The following is a 14796-nucleotide window of genomic DNA, read 5'->3' on the forward strand; positions in this document are numbered from 1 at the left end:
AGCGGCAGATTCGGAAGCATCCGGGTCCGTCTCAGGGACGAGGGCCTGCCCACAGCCAGAGGCGCCTCAGCCTGAGCTGCGTGCTGCTGCCAGCCCTGGAGCCATCCTCACAGTCTTCAAATATGGACGTGTAAAGTTGTAAACAAATCCACCTCGCGGGGCCACTGCTACCTTTGTCCTTCAGTCTGGGCTGTTGTTCTGCTGGGCACCTGGAGAAGCAAGGGGGTCCCAGGGGCTGTGCTCTACAGCCGGGTGGGCTCTTCCTCGCTGTCGCTGCAGTTTCCACAACAGTCCTGAAGTCAGAAGGGCAAGGACAGGGAGGAAGGAGAGAGGAGCACAGCAAGCAGAGGGTGAGCACGGTCACACAAACCAGCCTACAGCTGCCCTCTGGCAGGGGAGGGCCAGTTCTCCCCTGGCCCATGAGTGGGCAAGCTACACGAAGGCAAGGGGCTGGAGGGGACCCCCAATCTGCAGAGAAACAGTCAGGCTGCGTCTGGGGGTTCAGCTCCTGGCAGACAGACTGGCGAGCACACAGCTGACTAGCTCAGAAGCTGGAAAGAAGATGGGCTCCGTGGACTACAGCCACCCAGGGAGACAGCTCAGTGCTAGCACAGACGATCTGCCTCGCTCAGGGCTCAGCCAGCCGCAGAAGCAGCTGAAGCCCTTTTTGCTGGAACGGGAGGGAGCCTGAGCATGGGGCAATACCAAACCCTTCACAGTTTATCAACCCTTCGATGCGTCCTGGACATGTGAAGAGAGGAGTGAAGGGAACTTCTCAAGTCCCCCTGGGAGCGGAGCTCCCAGCAGCAGCAGTGCAGGGGCAGCTTTGGCTCAAGCTGAGGGCAAAGCCTCCCTCACGAAGGCAGTGAGAGCAGGGAAGCGGGATTAGTGGCTCGGGGGGCAGTTAGAACAACAAGCAGCTTGTGCTCTGCTGGGGGAAGGGGATAGGCACGGAAGGACAACACTCCTCCTTCCCAGATCTTGCCATGTCCGTGGGCCACCAGGTATTTTCCTGAGCAGAGCAGCCAGGAGAGACTGCTCACCTCTGGAAAGAGAAAACACGTGGCAAATCACAGCTCCACCCCTGTCACAGGCAGCTCCCATCCTCTGGAAGGTCCTGCCTGCCTTGGGAAGGGCTGGGAATCCCAACCCACCACTGGCTATGCCTAGGGCAGCCCACTCAACAGTGTAGCACAACTTGGAGCTTGTTGGGGAAGCAGGAGTCAGCACCCGGTGGCTGAGAGTGGGTCCAGAGCCAACCACACTCGAGTCCCACAGCTGCAAGCAGCTGTTGAGAGGCAGCAGTCAAGACTTTGCCAGTCCTGGAAAGAAGGCAAAGACTGTTCTGGGCAGAGGAGACAGGCAGGCAAGCAAGCCCACAGCAGCTGCAAGACGTTTCCGTTCTCCTCATTCCTCGAAAGCACTGCTCTCTCTGCCTGCTCAAGGTCTGGCAGAAATGCTCTGGGGAGCCCAGGAGCCCACACAGATCATACCCAGAGCAAGTTCTTTATCAGGGATGGCATTATTCATGTAGGAAGGGATCAGATTTGCTATTTTAGTGACTTCAGCAACATCCCTCTGCCTGTGCAACTGCAGCACGTTTAGCTAGGATGCTCCTTCCCAGGAAAAGCAGGAGCATGAGGAGTGGCAGCCAGGCGAGGGCTGGCTCCCTGCACCTTGCGTGGGTCCCCTTGAGAGCCTCGAAGTCCAACTACCCAGTACAGGGGGAGACTCTGTCTGGTGCCCCTTTGTGCCCATCTCCCTGCCAGATCTGCCTGGCACAGGCTTCTGGAGGACTTGCTGGGGAGGAAGTGTTGGGCAGTCTTACCTGTCTGCTGAATAAGCGCTGGAGTAACCCTTTTTTAGGCTGTGGAGAAGGCTGCCCTTTCCAGTCCAGGTCTGGGGGCACTGTGCCATCTGTGGTAAAGACATTCAGCTCCTTAAAACACTCTGTCTCAATCATCTGAAAGAGGACAAACATGGCTGCAGTGGCTGTCACACAAAGCCCATCACCAAGGGCCCAGCAGAGCTCAACAGGGACAGCATGAACCCTGCAGGACACTGCGCTCTGCCACAGTGGGCACAAGCAGGAGCAAAGACCTGTCCTGCAAACCTACCTCGTTCTGCCAAGGAATGGGCACGCTTCCTGTAGCAAACTTCTGGTAGAAGTCATTGTCCATGGGCTCCAGCTCTACCCCTTTCACTGTGGAGAACTGCTCGATGTCCAGAACATCCTTGCAGTAGATGGCCTGGGGCTAAACAGCACAAGGACTGCTCTAATGCCAGGCAACATTAAGATGTCACCAGCTCAAACAACGGTGCAACTGTGGCTAGTAGCCAAGCCCAGGCCCTCTCTCCCTCCAGCCCAGAGCTTCCTCGACCCCTTTCTGCCAGGCTCCAGAAACAAGAGGGGAAGAGATGGGCATCATCTCATCAACTGAGCCACTCCAGGGCTCCTGCTCCCCTTGACAGCACCAGTGACTGAAGAGGTGAGGACAGGCACTTACATCTGGCTTGAAGGGGGGGTCCAGCATGCCCGCTTCCAGCCTCCTGAAGTTGAGGTGCTTGAAGAGAGGGTGCTCCTTCACTTCCTTGGCCCCAGCTCCTCGGCATCCCAGGCGCTCCAGAGGGTCTTTGCACAGGAGCTGGAACACAAAGGCAATCAGTGCCTTGGGTGGAGGTGCTTCAGGCAGGAGCAGACCTGAGGTCGGCTAGGCTTCTGCAGTACATCTCTAGGGATGGCACAGGCCTGCTGGGCAACTGGGAGGGCAAGAAATTAAGGCTCTGGACCCTCCTGTGCTGCCTTATCGGACACAAGGGAACCTGGCTGCCACCGGCACCTTTACAGGGAGCAGCCCCAGTATTCTCCTGCTGCATGCAAAGAGGCAGTGAGAGCTAAAGGACAGGGATGCTCATTCGTACCATGGTGCAGAGGGAGCGGGCGCAGGGTGAGAACTTCTCTGAGTACTCCTCCTGCACTTCCTTCACCAACCGCTCCACCTCCTCCCGCTTGATCTTCTTCTTGCGCTGCTGGAAGGGGGACTGTCCCTCGATCATCTCATACACCAGGCAGCCCAGAGCCCACCAGTCGGGGCTGAACGTGTAGCGCTCGTTCTTCACCACCTCCGGAGCTACATAGGAGCAGGGGTGAAGGACGTGTGAGGGCAGGGAGAGCACGTGTGTGGTCAGAGAACACTTCTAGACTAAACCAGGACCACTTACCCATGTAGCCAACTGTCCCCACCCGGCCCTTGATTGTTTGGCCCTCCGGCACATGCACAGCTAGCCCCAGGTCTGAGATACGGATGTGACCTGCACGGGGGGGGGCAAGTTAACAGGACAAGGTCAAGGGACAATGTTTGAAGTAGCTAAGAACACAAAGAAACCCTGGTTCAAACAGAGGAAGAGAGAAGGACCCAGGCTCAGAACTTCTGCTGACTCCACACTCACCATGGTCATCCAGCAATATGTTCTCTGGCTTCAGGTCCCTATGAAGGAAGAGACTGGATTAGCAAGGAGCCCGTTGTCAAAGCAAAGGACACAAGCAAAAGCAACATCTCAAGAAATCACAGATAAGCAGCAGAGGGATGCAATGCCCCTGGCCTTGGGCACACAGATAACCTTCCCCCACACCCCCTGCCCTGGAGTAAGCCCTGCAAGCTGCACCCTCCTGGGCAGAGCGGCAGGTCAAGACAATCTTCAGCCCTCCGTGAGGAATCAGTGAGCCTGTGGCTGATGCCCTCTTTGCAGGCGCAGAGCTTGCTATGGGGCAAGCGGTGCAAGACAGAAGGAGCAGAGGCTTCTCCTGCTTACCCTACCCCAGGGGAAGGCACACGTAGGACGAGAAGAGACCTTCTGGCCATGTTGAGCCATGCCGGCCCTAATGCTGCATCACACAACACAGCGAGTACAGTCACACAATCAGCTTGTTCTCCCTCCTGCCCAGCTCTCATTCTTGAGTGTATCGGGGCAGCCTACCCTCCTTTGTTCTAGTGTCAATACAGCAGGGAGTTAAGCACAGTGTGTCTGCCCTGAGGCATTCACAGCACGATCACATCCTGTTCTTGGCGATCATTTACCAGCACAAGGAAGCCAAGCTAAGCTCTCCCATCTCTCCCATGAGAGCAGCTTTCTGTTCCTGATCCCCTCTCACCCAGCTCTGTGCTGCTTTCAAGCCTGAGCTTATTTTCTTGAGCAGACAGACCCAGCTGGGCTAGTAAAAGCAGCAGGAACCCTCTTGCTCCTGCAGCCTGTACAAGGTCTCCCAGCAGGGGCCAGGCAGCGCGCACCTGTACACTATCCTCTCCTGGTGCAAGTCCTCAAGGCCACAGCAGATCTCGGCAGCGTAGAAAGCTGCCCGGGGCTCCTCGAAGCCAGCCTCTCCCATGTGGTAGATATGGAACTTGAGGTCCCCTCCATTCATGAGGGTCAGCACTAGGCAGAGAGCATCTTTAGTTTCATATGCATAGGCTAAGCTCACCTGCAATTCAGGGCAGAAAGGCTGTTAGAAGACACAGCTGGAAGAGGGAGGTGTCCATGCTCTGATGGGCACTTTGTCACCCAAGCAGCTGCTCACAGGCAGCAGGACAGGGCCTCTGCCAGCACAGGAGGCAGAGGGGGAACTGTGCAAATCCAGGGAGGACATGGACCCCAGCAGCCCCACCATACTCCCAGCTTTCCTCAGACAGGGAGGACACTATTTCCCTGCGCCACAACTGCTTCCCTCTGGGGGCAAGCAGCACCAAACAGCAACCCTGGGGCAGTGTCTGATTAATTCTCTGTAAGGACAGGGTTCAGGCTGTCCACAGCTCAGTGCAGCCAGGGATAGAGCTCCTCAACACGGAGCTCAGGGCTAGGGTACTGCCCATTTGGCTGTCTGGGGCAACAGTTCTCAATGTTTTTTTCTGCCCTAAGAGGTAACAAGATGCCTGTGAGACCACATGGGTGTTTGGGCCTCACTTTGGGGGCATTTAGGTAATCTGGTGGAGGCAGCAGGAGGCTCTGCCAGACTCCAACCTTGTGAGAGATCTGCAGCCACCAGAACCCTGCCCCATGGGCAGGGTCTGCTCCTGCCTCTCCACAGGGATGAGGAGCACAGAGGTGCTGGGCTGGCTGGTTGGAGGAAGAATCAACCACCGCAGCAAAGTGAGAGCAATTCCTATGTACTTACTACAAACCTACTGTTCACTTTTTCCAGGATCTGTTTCTCATTCAGGGCCATGGCCTCTCCTTTCCGCTTTTTGATCCGTTTCTTCTCCAGTTTCTTGCAGGCGTACATCTTCCCTGTGGCACGCACTTGGCAGGCACAAACCTGGAAGGGGGGGACAAGGCTCAGCACCTTCTCGCTCCCATTTCCAGGGTGGGAGTCTAGGTTCTGCTCAGGAACAGGCACAGGAAGGCAAAGATGTCCCTGTCCCCACCTCACACTGAAGCTGGTGAGAAGCCTGTTGTCAGAGCAAGAATACAGGGAACAGCAACATCTCCAGATGTCACAGATAAGCAGCAGAGGGCTGTGATGCCCCTGCCACCTGTAGCAGCACCATGGCTGGTGCCTGGGAAGACAGAAGGCCACTCCAGAAACAGAAGGAAGCCTGAGAGTGACAGTTTCCATGAGTGCAGTTTTCCCTGCCAAGACACCAGGAACAGACCTGACTCCCTGCCCAGGCAGCAGTGTGCACCACAGGGCACGAGCTACCTGCCCTGCACAGCACCTCCCACACCTCCAGTGCCTGGCAAGAGGGGGAGCTCTGGCCCCTGAGAGGGGAACGGACACATCAGCAATGCCCAGAGCACAGCAGTGCCCAGCGCAGAGTCCCAACAGCCAGCAGCACCTGCCTCCAGGTGCTGGGGCAGCTTGTGGCACCCTGATGACCAATCCAGAGGAAATGCTGGTCACTCACCTCCCCAAAACCGCCCTTGCCCAGCACACGGTACTGGCGGAAAGTGTTTTTGGTCACTGGCTGCCTGTGGGAGAAAGGAAACTGGAGTGAGATGGGAGCAGAGAGCAAGCAGGGGCTGAAGCCCAAACCACCCCACACCATCGCCTGAGAGACTGTGGCCCACTCCAAAACCCCTGCTCAGGCAGACTTTGCTTCCCTGCAAAGCACACAAGGCTTGGGTAGCCAGTAGAGGCTGATGGTGCCCATAAAGGGCCCTGAAGGTGAGCAAGGGCAGAAAAAGGCCAGGCCCATGGCTCCTGCCAGGGCCCAGCATAGGAAGGTGCCCAAGGGACCCCTCAGCGTGCAGATCTCCCACAGGTGCCGGGGAGCGTTACCGTTCCAGCCATTTCCACTGCAGGAAGCGGTTGAAGTACAAGCTGTCGAGGTAGTCGGCAAAGGGAGCCACACTCAGGTAGTCGTGGATGAGCCTAGAAGAAAGTAAAGCAAGCAAGGTTCCCGAGAGCTGATCACAGCCTTGAAGAAGCCATCAGTTCAAGGAAAGAGGAGGTGACCAGCCTCGAGAGCCCATTTATTTCACCATCCTCTCACCCAGCCCAGTGCTGAATCACCCACATAGCCCTGGCCCAGAAAACCCCCTCCATGTTAAGCCTGATGTAAAGGGAAAGTGCATTGGAGGTACCACTGTGATGAACACAGCATCCTGGGATAGGGCTGCCACTGCTAATTGTGGCCTCTCAGCACCAGCCCAGGCTGTGGGACAAAAGGGAACAATGGGACTCTTTGCAATTGCCCCTCTGCTCACAGGGCAAAAGCACCCTCAAGGCTGTAATCAGCTGCTGAAAGCTGCTAGCAATGTTCCGCACCAGGCACTGAGTTGTTCAGTTTCAGATGAATATCCAGCACAAAAGGCCATGGGGGATCCTGTCAGAGAGAGCTAACTGCCTTGGAGACCGGTGCCAGGGCTGCCCAGCAGAGTAAAGAGCCTTAGACATAGCGTCTAGACTGGAGATACGCATCAAGAAGCGGATGGACTCTTCCCCTTTCAGAGCTTGCCAAAAGCAGGCAGGGCCCAGCCCGGAGGCTCTGCATTCAGACACCACCACCAGTTACCACACACAGAGCTAACGCTCCCCAGAAGACTCCACCAAACCCATTGCCACAGCCCTGCATTTGATTAGGCAATGTGCTCCAGCTACTGTTCAGGGAGGGGTGGAGGCCGTAAGCCCGGTTTGCCTAACAGCTTCCGCTTTGCGCCTGGAGCCAGGACCTCAGCCACTGCGATGGGAACAGAAGTGACCTTAGATCCCTGCAGCAACAGCCAGCACAACCTAACCACAACGGCCACATCTGCGGCCAGCAGGAGAGGACAGCTGGCACCAGGACTGCAGCTGTCAGCTCTGCTCTGTGGATGCCTACAAGATCCTGGCACAAGACTGGGAACAGCATGGCCAGATGCTGAGGCTTGCCAAAACGGGGTCTTCCCAAATGTCAACTCAGATCCACAGCAGACTGAGAGGAGTAACAGAGGTTTCTGCAGCAGTTTGCGGCTCCCAGAGCCCAGAGGAGCTCCTTGCACTTGCTTTCCTGTAGCTGTGCTACAAACTGCCAGCTCAAAACCTCCTCAGCCCCAGCCTTAGCACCAGCCCTCGCTCTCCTGGAGAAAGGGGCCACGAGGAATGAGGTGAGGCAGCCGCAGCACTGACCCCATGGTATGACCTGCAGCAGGCCCCAGTGCTCAAACTTACTTAGTGGATTGCTTGAAGAGCTCCTTGGAAGGTTCCTGCTCCAGCCTCTCACAACAGGCATCCACCAGCTGCGAGGGGACTTCAGGCACATGGTCCTCACTCTGGGGACATGGGGATGGAGTCAGACATAGAGAGCAGAGCCCAAGGGTCCTGCCAGGAAGGAGAAGCCCACAGGAAGAGCACACGGTGCCCATCTGCTTTAGGGGCAGTGGGAAAAGCAGCAATGGTCACTTGTGAGGTGGTGGGGTGTCTCTGTACTCTGCCCTCACCATCCTGCCCAGCACGTTCGCTGTGGCAGGACACGCGTAATGACAGCCGTCAGCTTTCCAACTGCTCTGCTGGTGCAGGCAGCAAACACAACCCTTTCACTCACGTTTGGCTTCAAGTACTTTTCAATCAGGTGCTGTCCGCATTCCTTCCGCTTCTCATCTGGAGCCACTTCGTACCCTGCCTGCACAGAGTGAACAGCATGAGGAGCAGGTCCAGCCAGGATCCCAGCCTTGCTACTGGGCAACAGCCGCAGAGCAGCAACACCCTCTGCCCAGGGTTTCCCATGCTTTCTTGGAAAACCAGATCTCCAGCAAACAGCTTCCTAAGCAAGGGCCCAGCCCTATCTTGGAGAAACTGCAACTCACAGGTTTTACCTTCTGGAAAACCCTACGTGCCCAGAAGTACCTGGCAGCAGCCTGAGCACCCAGGGCCAACCGGTCCATGCCCAGGGCACTGAGAACATCCCTGCCTCCCCCAGCGGGCTTTGCTCTTACCACGGCATCCAGGAACTTGACGCAGCGTGACAGCTCAGGTCGTGTCTCGCAGAACTGCCGGAAGAGCATGTGCCCGATGGGCTGCTTCTCGCACAGGCTGTGGTAGTCCCGCTCTGCAAATGTGGAGAAGATCACTCACTGCCAGCCCTCAAGGAGAAGCCACAGCCCACTGCCCTGGCCACAGGCAGGGGTGGAAAGGCTTGCACCTCGTCAGCTGGCTGCTCACAGGTCCCACCAGCCTGAGACTTCCAGGAGAGTGAAATGCACTCAACAGGGACAAGAGGCATGACCGAGCTTTCACATTCCCCTCTGGAAGATCCTCTTCCCTGAAAGATATTTGACCCACTGTTCGGTACAGCCCGCCCCTCTTGTTTCTAGCAAGGGATCTTGGCGTCTCTTGCTTGCGTGGAGGCTCTCTTCTCAAACCTCTCCCCAGGAGGTCAACAGATTACTCCAGACACACAACTTTCCTTGGAACATAAGGAATACACCGAGCTTATTTCAAGGCAGAGTGTCCAGGCCAAGAGCTGTTCTAATGACTCTTACAAAACCTCTCGTATTCCCAAAGGACCTGCTGGAAGCAGCAGCATCAAAATGGGGGTACCATTTCCACAGATGTCCTGTTGGTGCTGCACACAGCAATTACGCACCCCCTGCCCCTGGGACAGTCACTCGCTTGTATGTCAACTCCTACTGCCTCCCAGAGCTCGGCTTCCCCGCTCCTTCCTCCTACCCCTCTCTGAAGTCTGGCAGCTCAGGCACAAACCCCTTCAACTTTCCAGAGTACTCCCAGTCCTCTGCTTTTTTCCCTCCCCTTTCACCCCTAAGACGTTGTCTGATCGCAAGCCAGATTTCTGCTAGAGCCATTGCCACCAAGGACTTTGGGCTGCCTGGCCTGCAGATGTGCAGCCGTCCACTGCCTCGCAGGGGATCTTCCAGGGCTCCCCAGCACTGGATACTGCTGACCTTCCCCTCCCTGCACAGCAGCTTCTCCTGAGGAAGCTGTGGCTTCCTGAGGGTGCAGGAGAGCACGGAGACGGCGGGGCTGCGGTGGGGGAGGAGGTCGCCTCGCCAGCAACGCCGCACCAGCCGGTTTCCTTGTGTCTGCAGGGGAAGGAGTTCCCTTTGGCTGGGGAGGGCGAGAGCTTGCTGCCGGTGAGATCAGAAGCTTTTGGCTGCCCTCGCTGCTGCCCAGGCTCACACAAGGTCGCTCCCTGTGGTCAGGGGACACAAAAGCTTAATCCTGCAGTGGGCAATCAGCCCACCCTGCCCATGGCCTTGCCAAGGCCCTGGAACAGGAAAGAAATGCCTTTCTAGCTGGCTGCGAGGGGAAAACAAAACCATACCAGCCAAAGAGTGACCCAAGCAGGAGGAACAGGGCCATCTTTCCCACAGGGAAACCAAGTGAGGTGGCTGCCACTTGGGCCAGAAGCACTTCTCATATCCCTCCCCATGGGGAAGCGGGGACATGGGTGGTGACAGCCCGGGAGGGACCTGCGGCCCTAAGCATCACAAGGTGGGATAGCAGAGACCAGCACTCATCACCAGCAAATGGGCAGCACAGCAAAGGTGAAGTTCAGTGCTGGAAAACACGTTATGACACCCCCAGGAAGGGTGGCTGCAGGCAGAGGATGGGCAGCAGCTGAGGGAAAGCTCAGCTGAGGGCACACAAGTCAGAGAAGCAGCTAGGGGTTGGGACGGCCAAGACAGGAGCTGCAAGGAAAGCCCACACTAGAGCTGTGTTCAGCTCTTGGGACCTGCTCCAGAGAGGCAGTTTGCATCAAAACCAAGGTGAAAGTCTCCAAGGTGAGAGTCTCAGCTGACTACACTGAGCTGCGAAGTTGGCCCCACGAGGTGGTGCACAGTGTGCACAGCAGAACCAGGAGTTGTTGCGAGCTTGGAGGTTACAGTGTGGATGATGGAGTTTGAGTTAGTCCAAGTGCTACAATCCCATGTGCCCTCAGAGGGAGCCACTCCTCTTCTTGGGACTGCCAGCACCTGGAAACCTGGGCAGGGTGGAGTTGGGGACTGGAGCTGCAGAAAGGGACTGCAGACTGGTCCTGCAGAAGTACCTGGACATGTCGGATCGATCGGCTGAGGCCAACTGTATGAGCTTCAACAAGGCCAGGTGCAGAGTCCTGCACTTGGGTCACAACAGCCCCACAAAACACTACAGGTTTGGGGATGAGTGGCTGGAAAGCTGCCTGGCAAAAAGGGACCTGGGGGTGTTGATCGACAGCAGCTGAACATGAGCAGCAGAGAGCTCAGGTGGCCAAGAAGGTCAACAGCGTCCTGGCCTGCATCAGGAATAGCATGGCCAGCAGGAGTAGAGAAGCGACTGCCCCACTGCACTGGGCACAGGTGAGGCCACACCTTGAGTCCTGTGTTCAGTTTTGGCACTGCAGTGTAAGAAAGACACTGAGGTGCTGGAGAGGGTCCAAGGAAGGGCTGCAAAGCCAGTGAAGGGTCTGAAGAAGAAGTCTTATGAGGAGCAGCTGAGGGACTTGGTGCTGTTTAGTCTGGAGAAAAGGAGGCTCAGGGGAGATCTTATCACTCTCTACAACTCATGAAAGCAGGGGGTAGAGAGGTGGGTGTGGGTCTCTTCTCACAAGTTACAACCGATAGGACAAGAGGAAATGGCATCATGTTTAGAAGTGGGCATGGTGGAGTAAGTTAATGGCTGGACTTGATCTTAGAGGTCTTTTCCAACCATAATATTTCTGATTCTGTGAAACCTCCCAAACCCAATCAGCACAGTGACACCTGCTCTGAAACAAGGCCAGCACTGTGCCACTCTCCAGCTGGCAGCCGAACCCGGAGTGACAACTTAAACAAGCTCTCCCCTTCCTGGGAAGCAGAGCACCCACCCTCTATGCCCCAAAACAATTGCACATGATCTCAGGACCAAGCCTCCTGCACAAACAACATTGAAACCATGAAGAGTACAAAGTGCAGTATTAAAATGACAGGAGGCCAAGCCCTGCCCAACTGTGCGATTCTCACCTGTACCGCACAGCAAGAACCCCGTTTTGCCCGAGCAAAACTGCTGCATTAGTGTCAGAAACCCTGCAGAGCAGGGCTGAATCCCAGCCAGGGAGCCCAGAAGATGTAAGCTGGACCTTTCTTATTTATGCAAAGGCACACCAGGGCAACCCTTCAAAGCTCTGCCGCACCGAGCCGGTCTGTTTGCACAGAGAAGGGGGTGTATCTCTGGTGAAGCTCATCCTGGTCTGGAAGGCGTGTGGGCACATCAGCATCATCTGGCAAGCGCCACACAGCTGTGACTTACTCACCCATCATTTCTTCCCTGCACCCTGACCTCTGAGCGATCCTGGCCGGGTGTTGCCCCGTTAGACATCTCTGACCCTTGCAGGACCCACCTGCCTTCACATGCGCCCAGCTTTGGGTGCACAGCACCCACACATGCCCACACAGGTTCTCACCGAGGGTTTGCCGAAGATCCTCGCAGAGGCTGACGTGGGGGAACTGCAGCATCTGGCGCCATTTCTTACTCTTGCCTTTCCGGTTTCCACCACCACCTGCAGGGCACACAAAATCGGCACCGTGAGTTGCGATGCAAGGACATCTGACTGCAGCCCAGCCTTGCCAGGAGCCGAGAGAGGAGACACCCTCTGTCCATCGACAGGAGCAAGCCCCGGCAAGGAAACACAACCTAAGCGGTACCGCCGTCTCCTGGCCAGTGGAACAAAAGCACTGGAGCCTCTGACTGCCAGGGAAAGTGGACAGACCAACCTCTCTGGCTGCTGAACTAAGTCCTAACTAAGGGCATGAAGATCCTCACTTGAACATCTCAGCGACTTGGAGAATCCGGGCAGGAGTGCCTAAAGCCACAGGTTACTTTACGCCTGCACAAGAGTTCTTGGCTCCCAGGCCTGTCCTCAGGACCTCCATATAATTAATCACCTCTCCTTGCTCGGTGTGAAGCTCTTCCTGCTGTAGTAATGATGTTCTTGCCACCTACTCATTCCAGACTGATTGCTTACTGCAGGGAGGGGCTCTCAGAGAAAGGACACAAAGCTGGGAGACAGGAATTCCTGCTCTAATCCTGGCTCCACAGACAACTCACTGCATTGCCAGGGGCTCATCGCTTCATTTTCCCACCTGTGAAGTGGGGACACTCCCACCTTTCTCCAGAGATAAGCCAGCCTCAGAAAGGCGAGATCCAAGAACGAGATATTATTCCAACTTCAGTTGCTGGAGTAAATGCCCAGTGCTGCAGGACAGGGTGGGAAAGCTTCTCAATAGGCCAAAAAATTTACATCGTAGCAAGCACTAAGTACCGAAATACTTTTGCTGGGATCAGCTAACCTCCAGGGACTGCCTACCCCCTGCCCACTGCCAACACACACACACCAGCTCCCACCTCCCTTTGGAAATACATTAAACTACCAGTTGGGCCAAAGGCACGGCTTTCTGAAATCAGGGGGGGTTGAACACCATTTATCAGCTCTTGAGAAACACTTTCATAACACTTTCCTCCACTGCGGATGCAATTCAGCCCCTAATCCTGGACACAGTCCCTGGGCAACCCCTGGTGCCGCAGGCGGCCTCGGTTGGGCCCGCAGGTGGGACGGGGCCAGGACAGACGCCCCTCTGCAGGGCCAGCCCCAGGTCCCAGCCCCTGGCATGCTGCGGGTCCCTGTGCTACATCTGCCCCGCACCAGCAGCTGGGCTGCACGATTGTACAAACTCAGGAAGGAAGTGACTCAAGGGTAAGCAGGGGTGGAAGAAACCAGCAGCGCAGACACCTTCATGTCAGCCATGGCTTGCGGCAGCGACACAGACAGGGGACAACAAAGTGAGGGCACGGGAAGACAAGCCCGCAGCACCCCACGAGTGTTCAATGGAAGGCAGAGCTGTACCCCACAGCACCCCGAGGATGAAGACCGGCAGCTTGCATTTCCTTGAGTTGTTTGCTTTGAATGGCGGCTCCAGCGCCCTTCACGCACGGCTCGCCCCCTCCCTCCTGGTGCCACAGCAAACAGCCCAGCAGGGAACTTGTCTCCTGCACACCAACCTCCCAGCACCCCTGCTGTGGGGATGGCGCAAGGAGTGGGCCACCTGCAGCCAGAGCTCCCCAGAAGTGAGCTTCAGGGCTTAGTGATAGCTCAAAGCTCATCTGTTGTCCATTTGCCAGAGGCCAGCAGGCAAGAGGGACAGCAGGGGACGGATGCTTCACCTTCCTGGGGGCAAACCCTCCTAGAAGAGTTTGAAGGAAACACAGAGCATGGTCATCTTACGGCAGCAGCTGAGGATGGCTGTCAGCAGCCCCCACAGCACGCCCAGAGTGATCTCAGCCCCACACTCTCACACCAGACCATGAGGCTCCCAAAAAGGCTGGGCTGGAGCAATGCATGTGGTGCTGCTGGACCCTGCCAGCAAAGTGGCTCTGTCCTGTCACACAGGCTGACAGAGCTCACCCCAGTGGCCACCATGGCCACCCAGCCACGAGCATGCCAGTGGATCACAGCTGCCTGCAGCCAAACTGCCCACTGCCTCCCGAGGGAGAGGCACTGAAGCAGCCCTGGGAAGCACCGCAGCAGCCGTCTGATGCCTCACTCTGCATCAGCAACCAAACTCTGCTCTGTTGGTGCCACAGGAGCCAGTCTTGGTCACTCGGTGTGAAGCAGGGCCTGTGTCTTCAAGTGCCAAATGCTGCTGTTTGGTTCTGTCTGAATTTGGTTTGACCCAAACCTTGCCATTAGGAACCACTGCCTTGACCCAAACCTTGCCATTATGGACCATTACAAACCACAATGGTCCATCACAGTCACCGTGCCTGAAGTACCTACAGTAAGCCTGATTTTCAGGCAGCTCAAAAATGTTTCTGCCTGTGTAAATTTAATTCTGCTGCTCTTTGCTCACATAAATCTAATCTCTAAAGCCCTCTAACTAGATTTCAGGCTCCAGAATGACTTGGCCTGGCCAGCTGCACACTGTGGGCCAGGAGGGGCTGTACTTCCCCACCACTTTACGTGATCTAATGAACTCCCCGACGCTTGGCTGAATTGGATCTGCTCTGCAAAGGGCCAGGCTCCTGCATGACAGACTTCCCAGTTCTCTCCTTAGGCCATTCTGAGGCTCCCCTGCCCCCTCCAGACAGCCCTACTGCTGGCAGGCTGCCTCCCCTACCCTGGCCCTGCACCTCAGCCACAGTCCCTGGAGCAGCAGGAGGTTTGAGGCCTCCGCAGCGAAGCCCCTGGTGCTGAGTGGACCGGGGGCCAGGGTGGGCGTGAAGGTGGCAGAGGGGTGGGGCTCACTGCAGCAGTTTCGGGATCAGCCCTTAGTGTGGGCAGCAGCAGTTTACCAGCTGAAATCAACTTTTTTTTTCTCCTAAAGTTGCTGTTCGCCTTTGCCAGGGCAAGA

The 14796-nt window shown here is 56.5% G+C and overlaps 1 protein-coding gene across 1 annotated transcript; it reads right to left on the reverse strand.

Annotated features, from left to right (window-relative positions):
* Positions 1-242: 242 nt before the first annotated feature.
* Positions 243-14386, reverse strand: GRK6 (G protein-coupled receptor kinase 6). The gene is made up of 16 exons (XM_010191115.1): positions 14347-14386; positions 11853-11948; positions 8410-8522; positions 8019-8096; positions 7646-7746; positions 6275-6367; positions 5901-5964; positions 5171-5311; positions 4290-4480; positions 3451-3488; positions 3223-3312; positions 2923-3131; positions 2508-2645; positions 2118-2255; positions 1829-1963; positions 243-293 (listed from the first exon to the last, which is right to left on the reverse strand). Exons 2-16 carry the CDS (start codon positions 11902-11904, stop codon positions 243-245), a joined length of 1632 nt encoding a protein of 543 aa, XP_010189417.1. The 5' UTR covers positions 11905-11948; positions 14347-14386.
* Positions 14387-14796: the final 410 nt, after the last annotated feature.

The sequence above is a fragment of the Mesitornis unicolor genome, unplaced genomic scaffold (assembly GCF_000695765.1).
Source record: "Mesitornis unicolor isolate BGI_N332 unplaced genomic scaffold, ASM69576v1 scaffold41188, whole genome shotgun sequence".
Lineage (NCBI taxonomy): Eukaryota > Metazoa > Chordata > Aves > Mesitornithiformes > Mesitornithidae > Mesitornis > Mesitornis unicolor.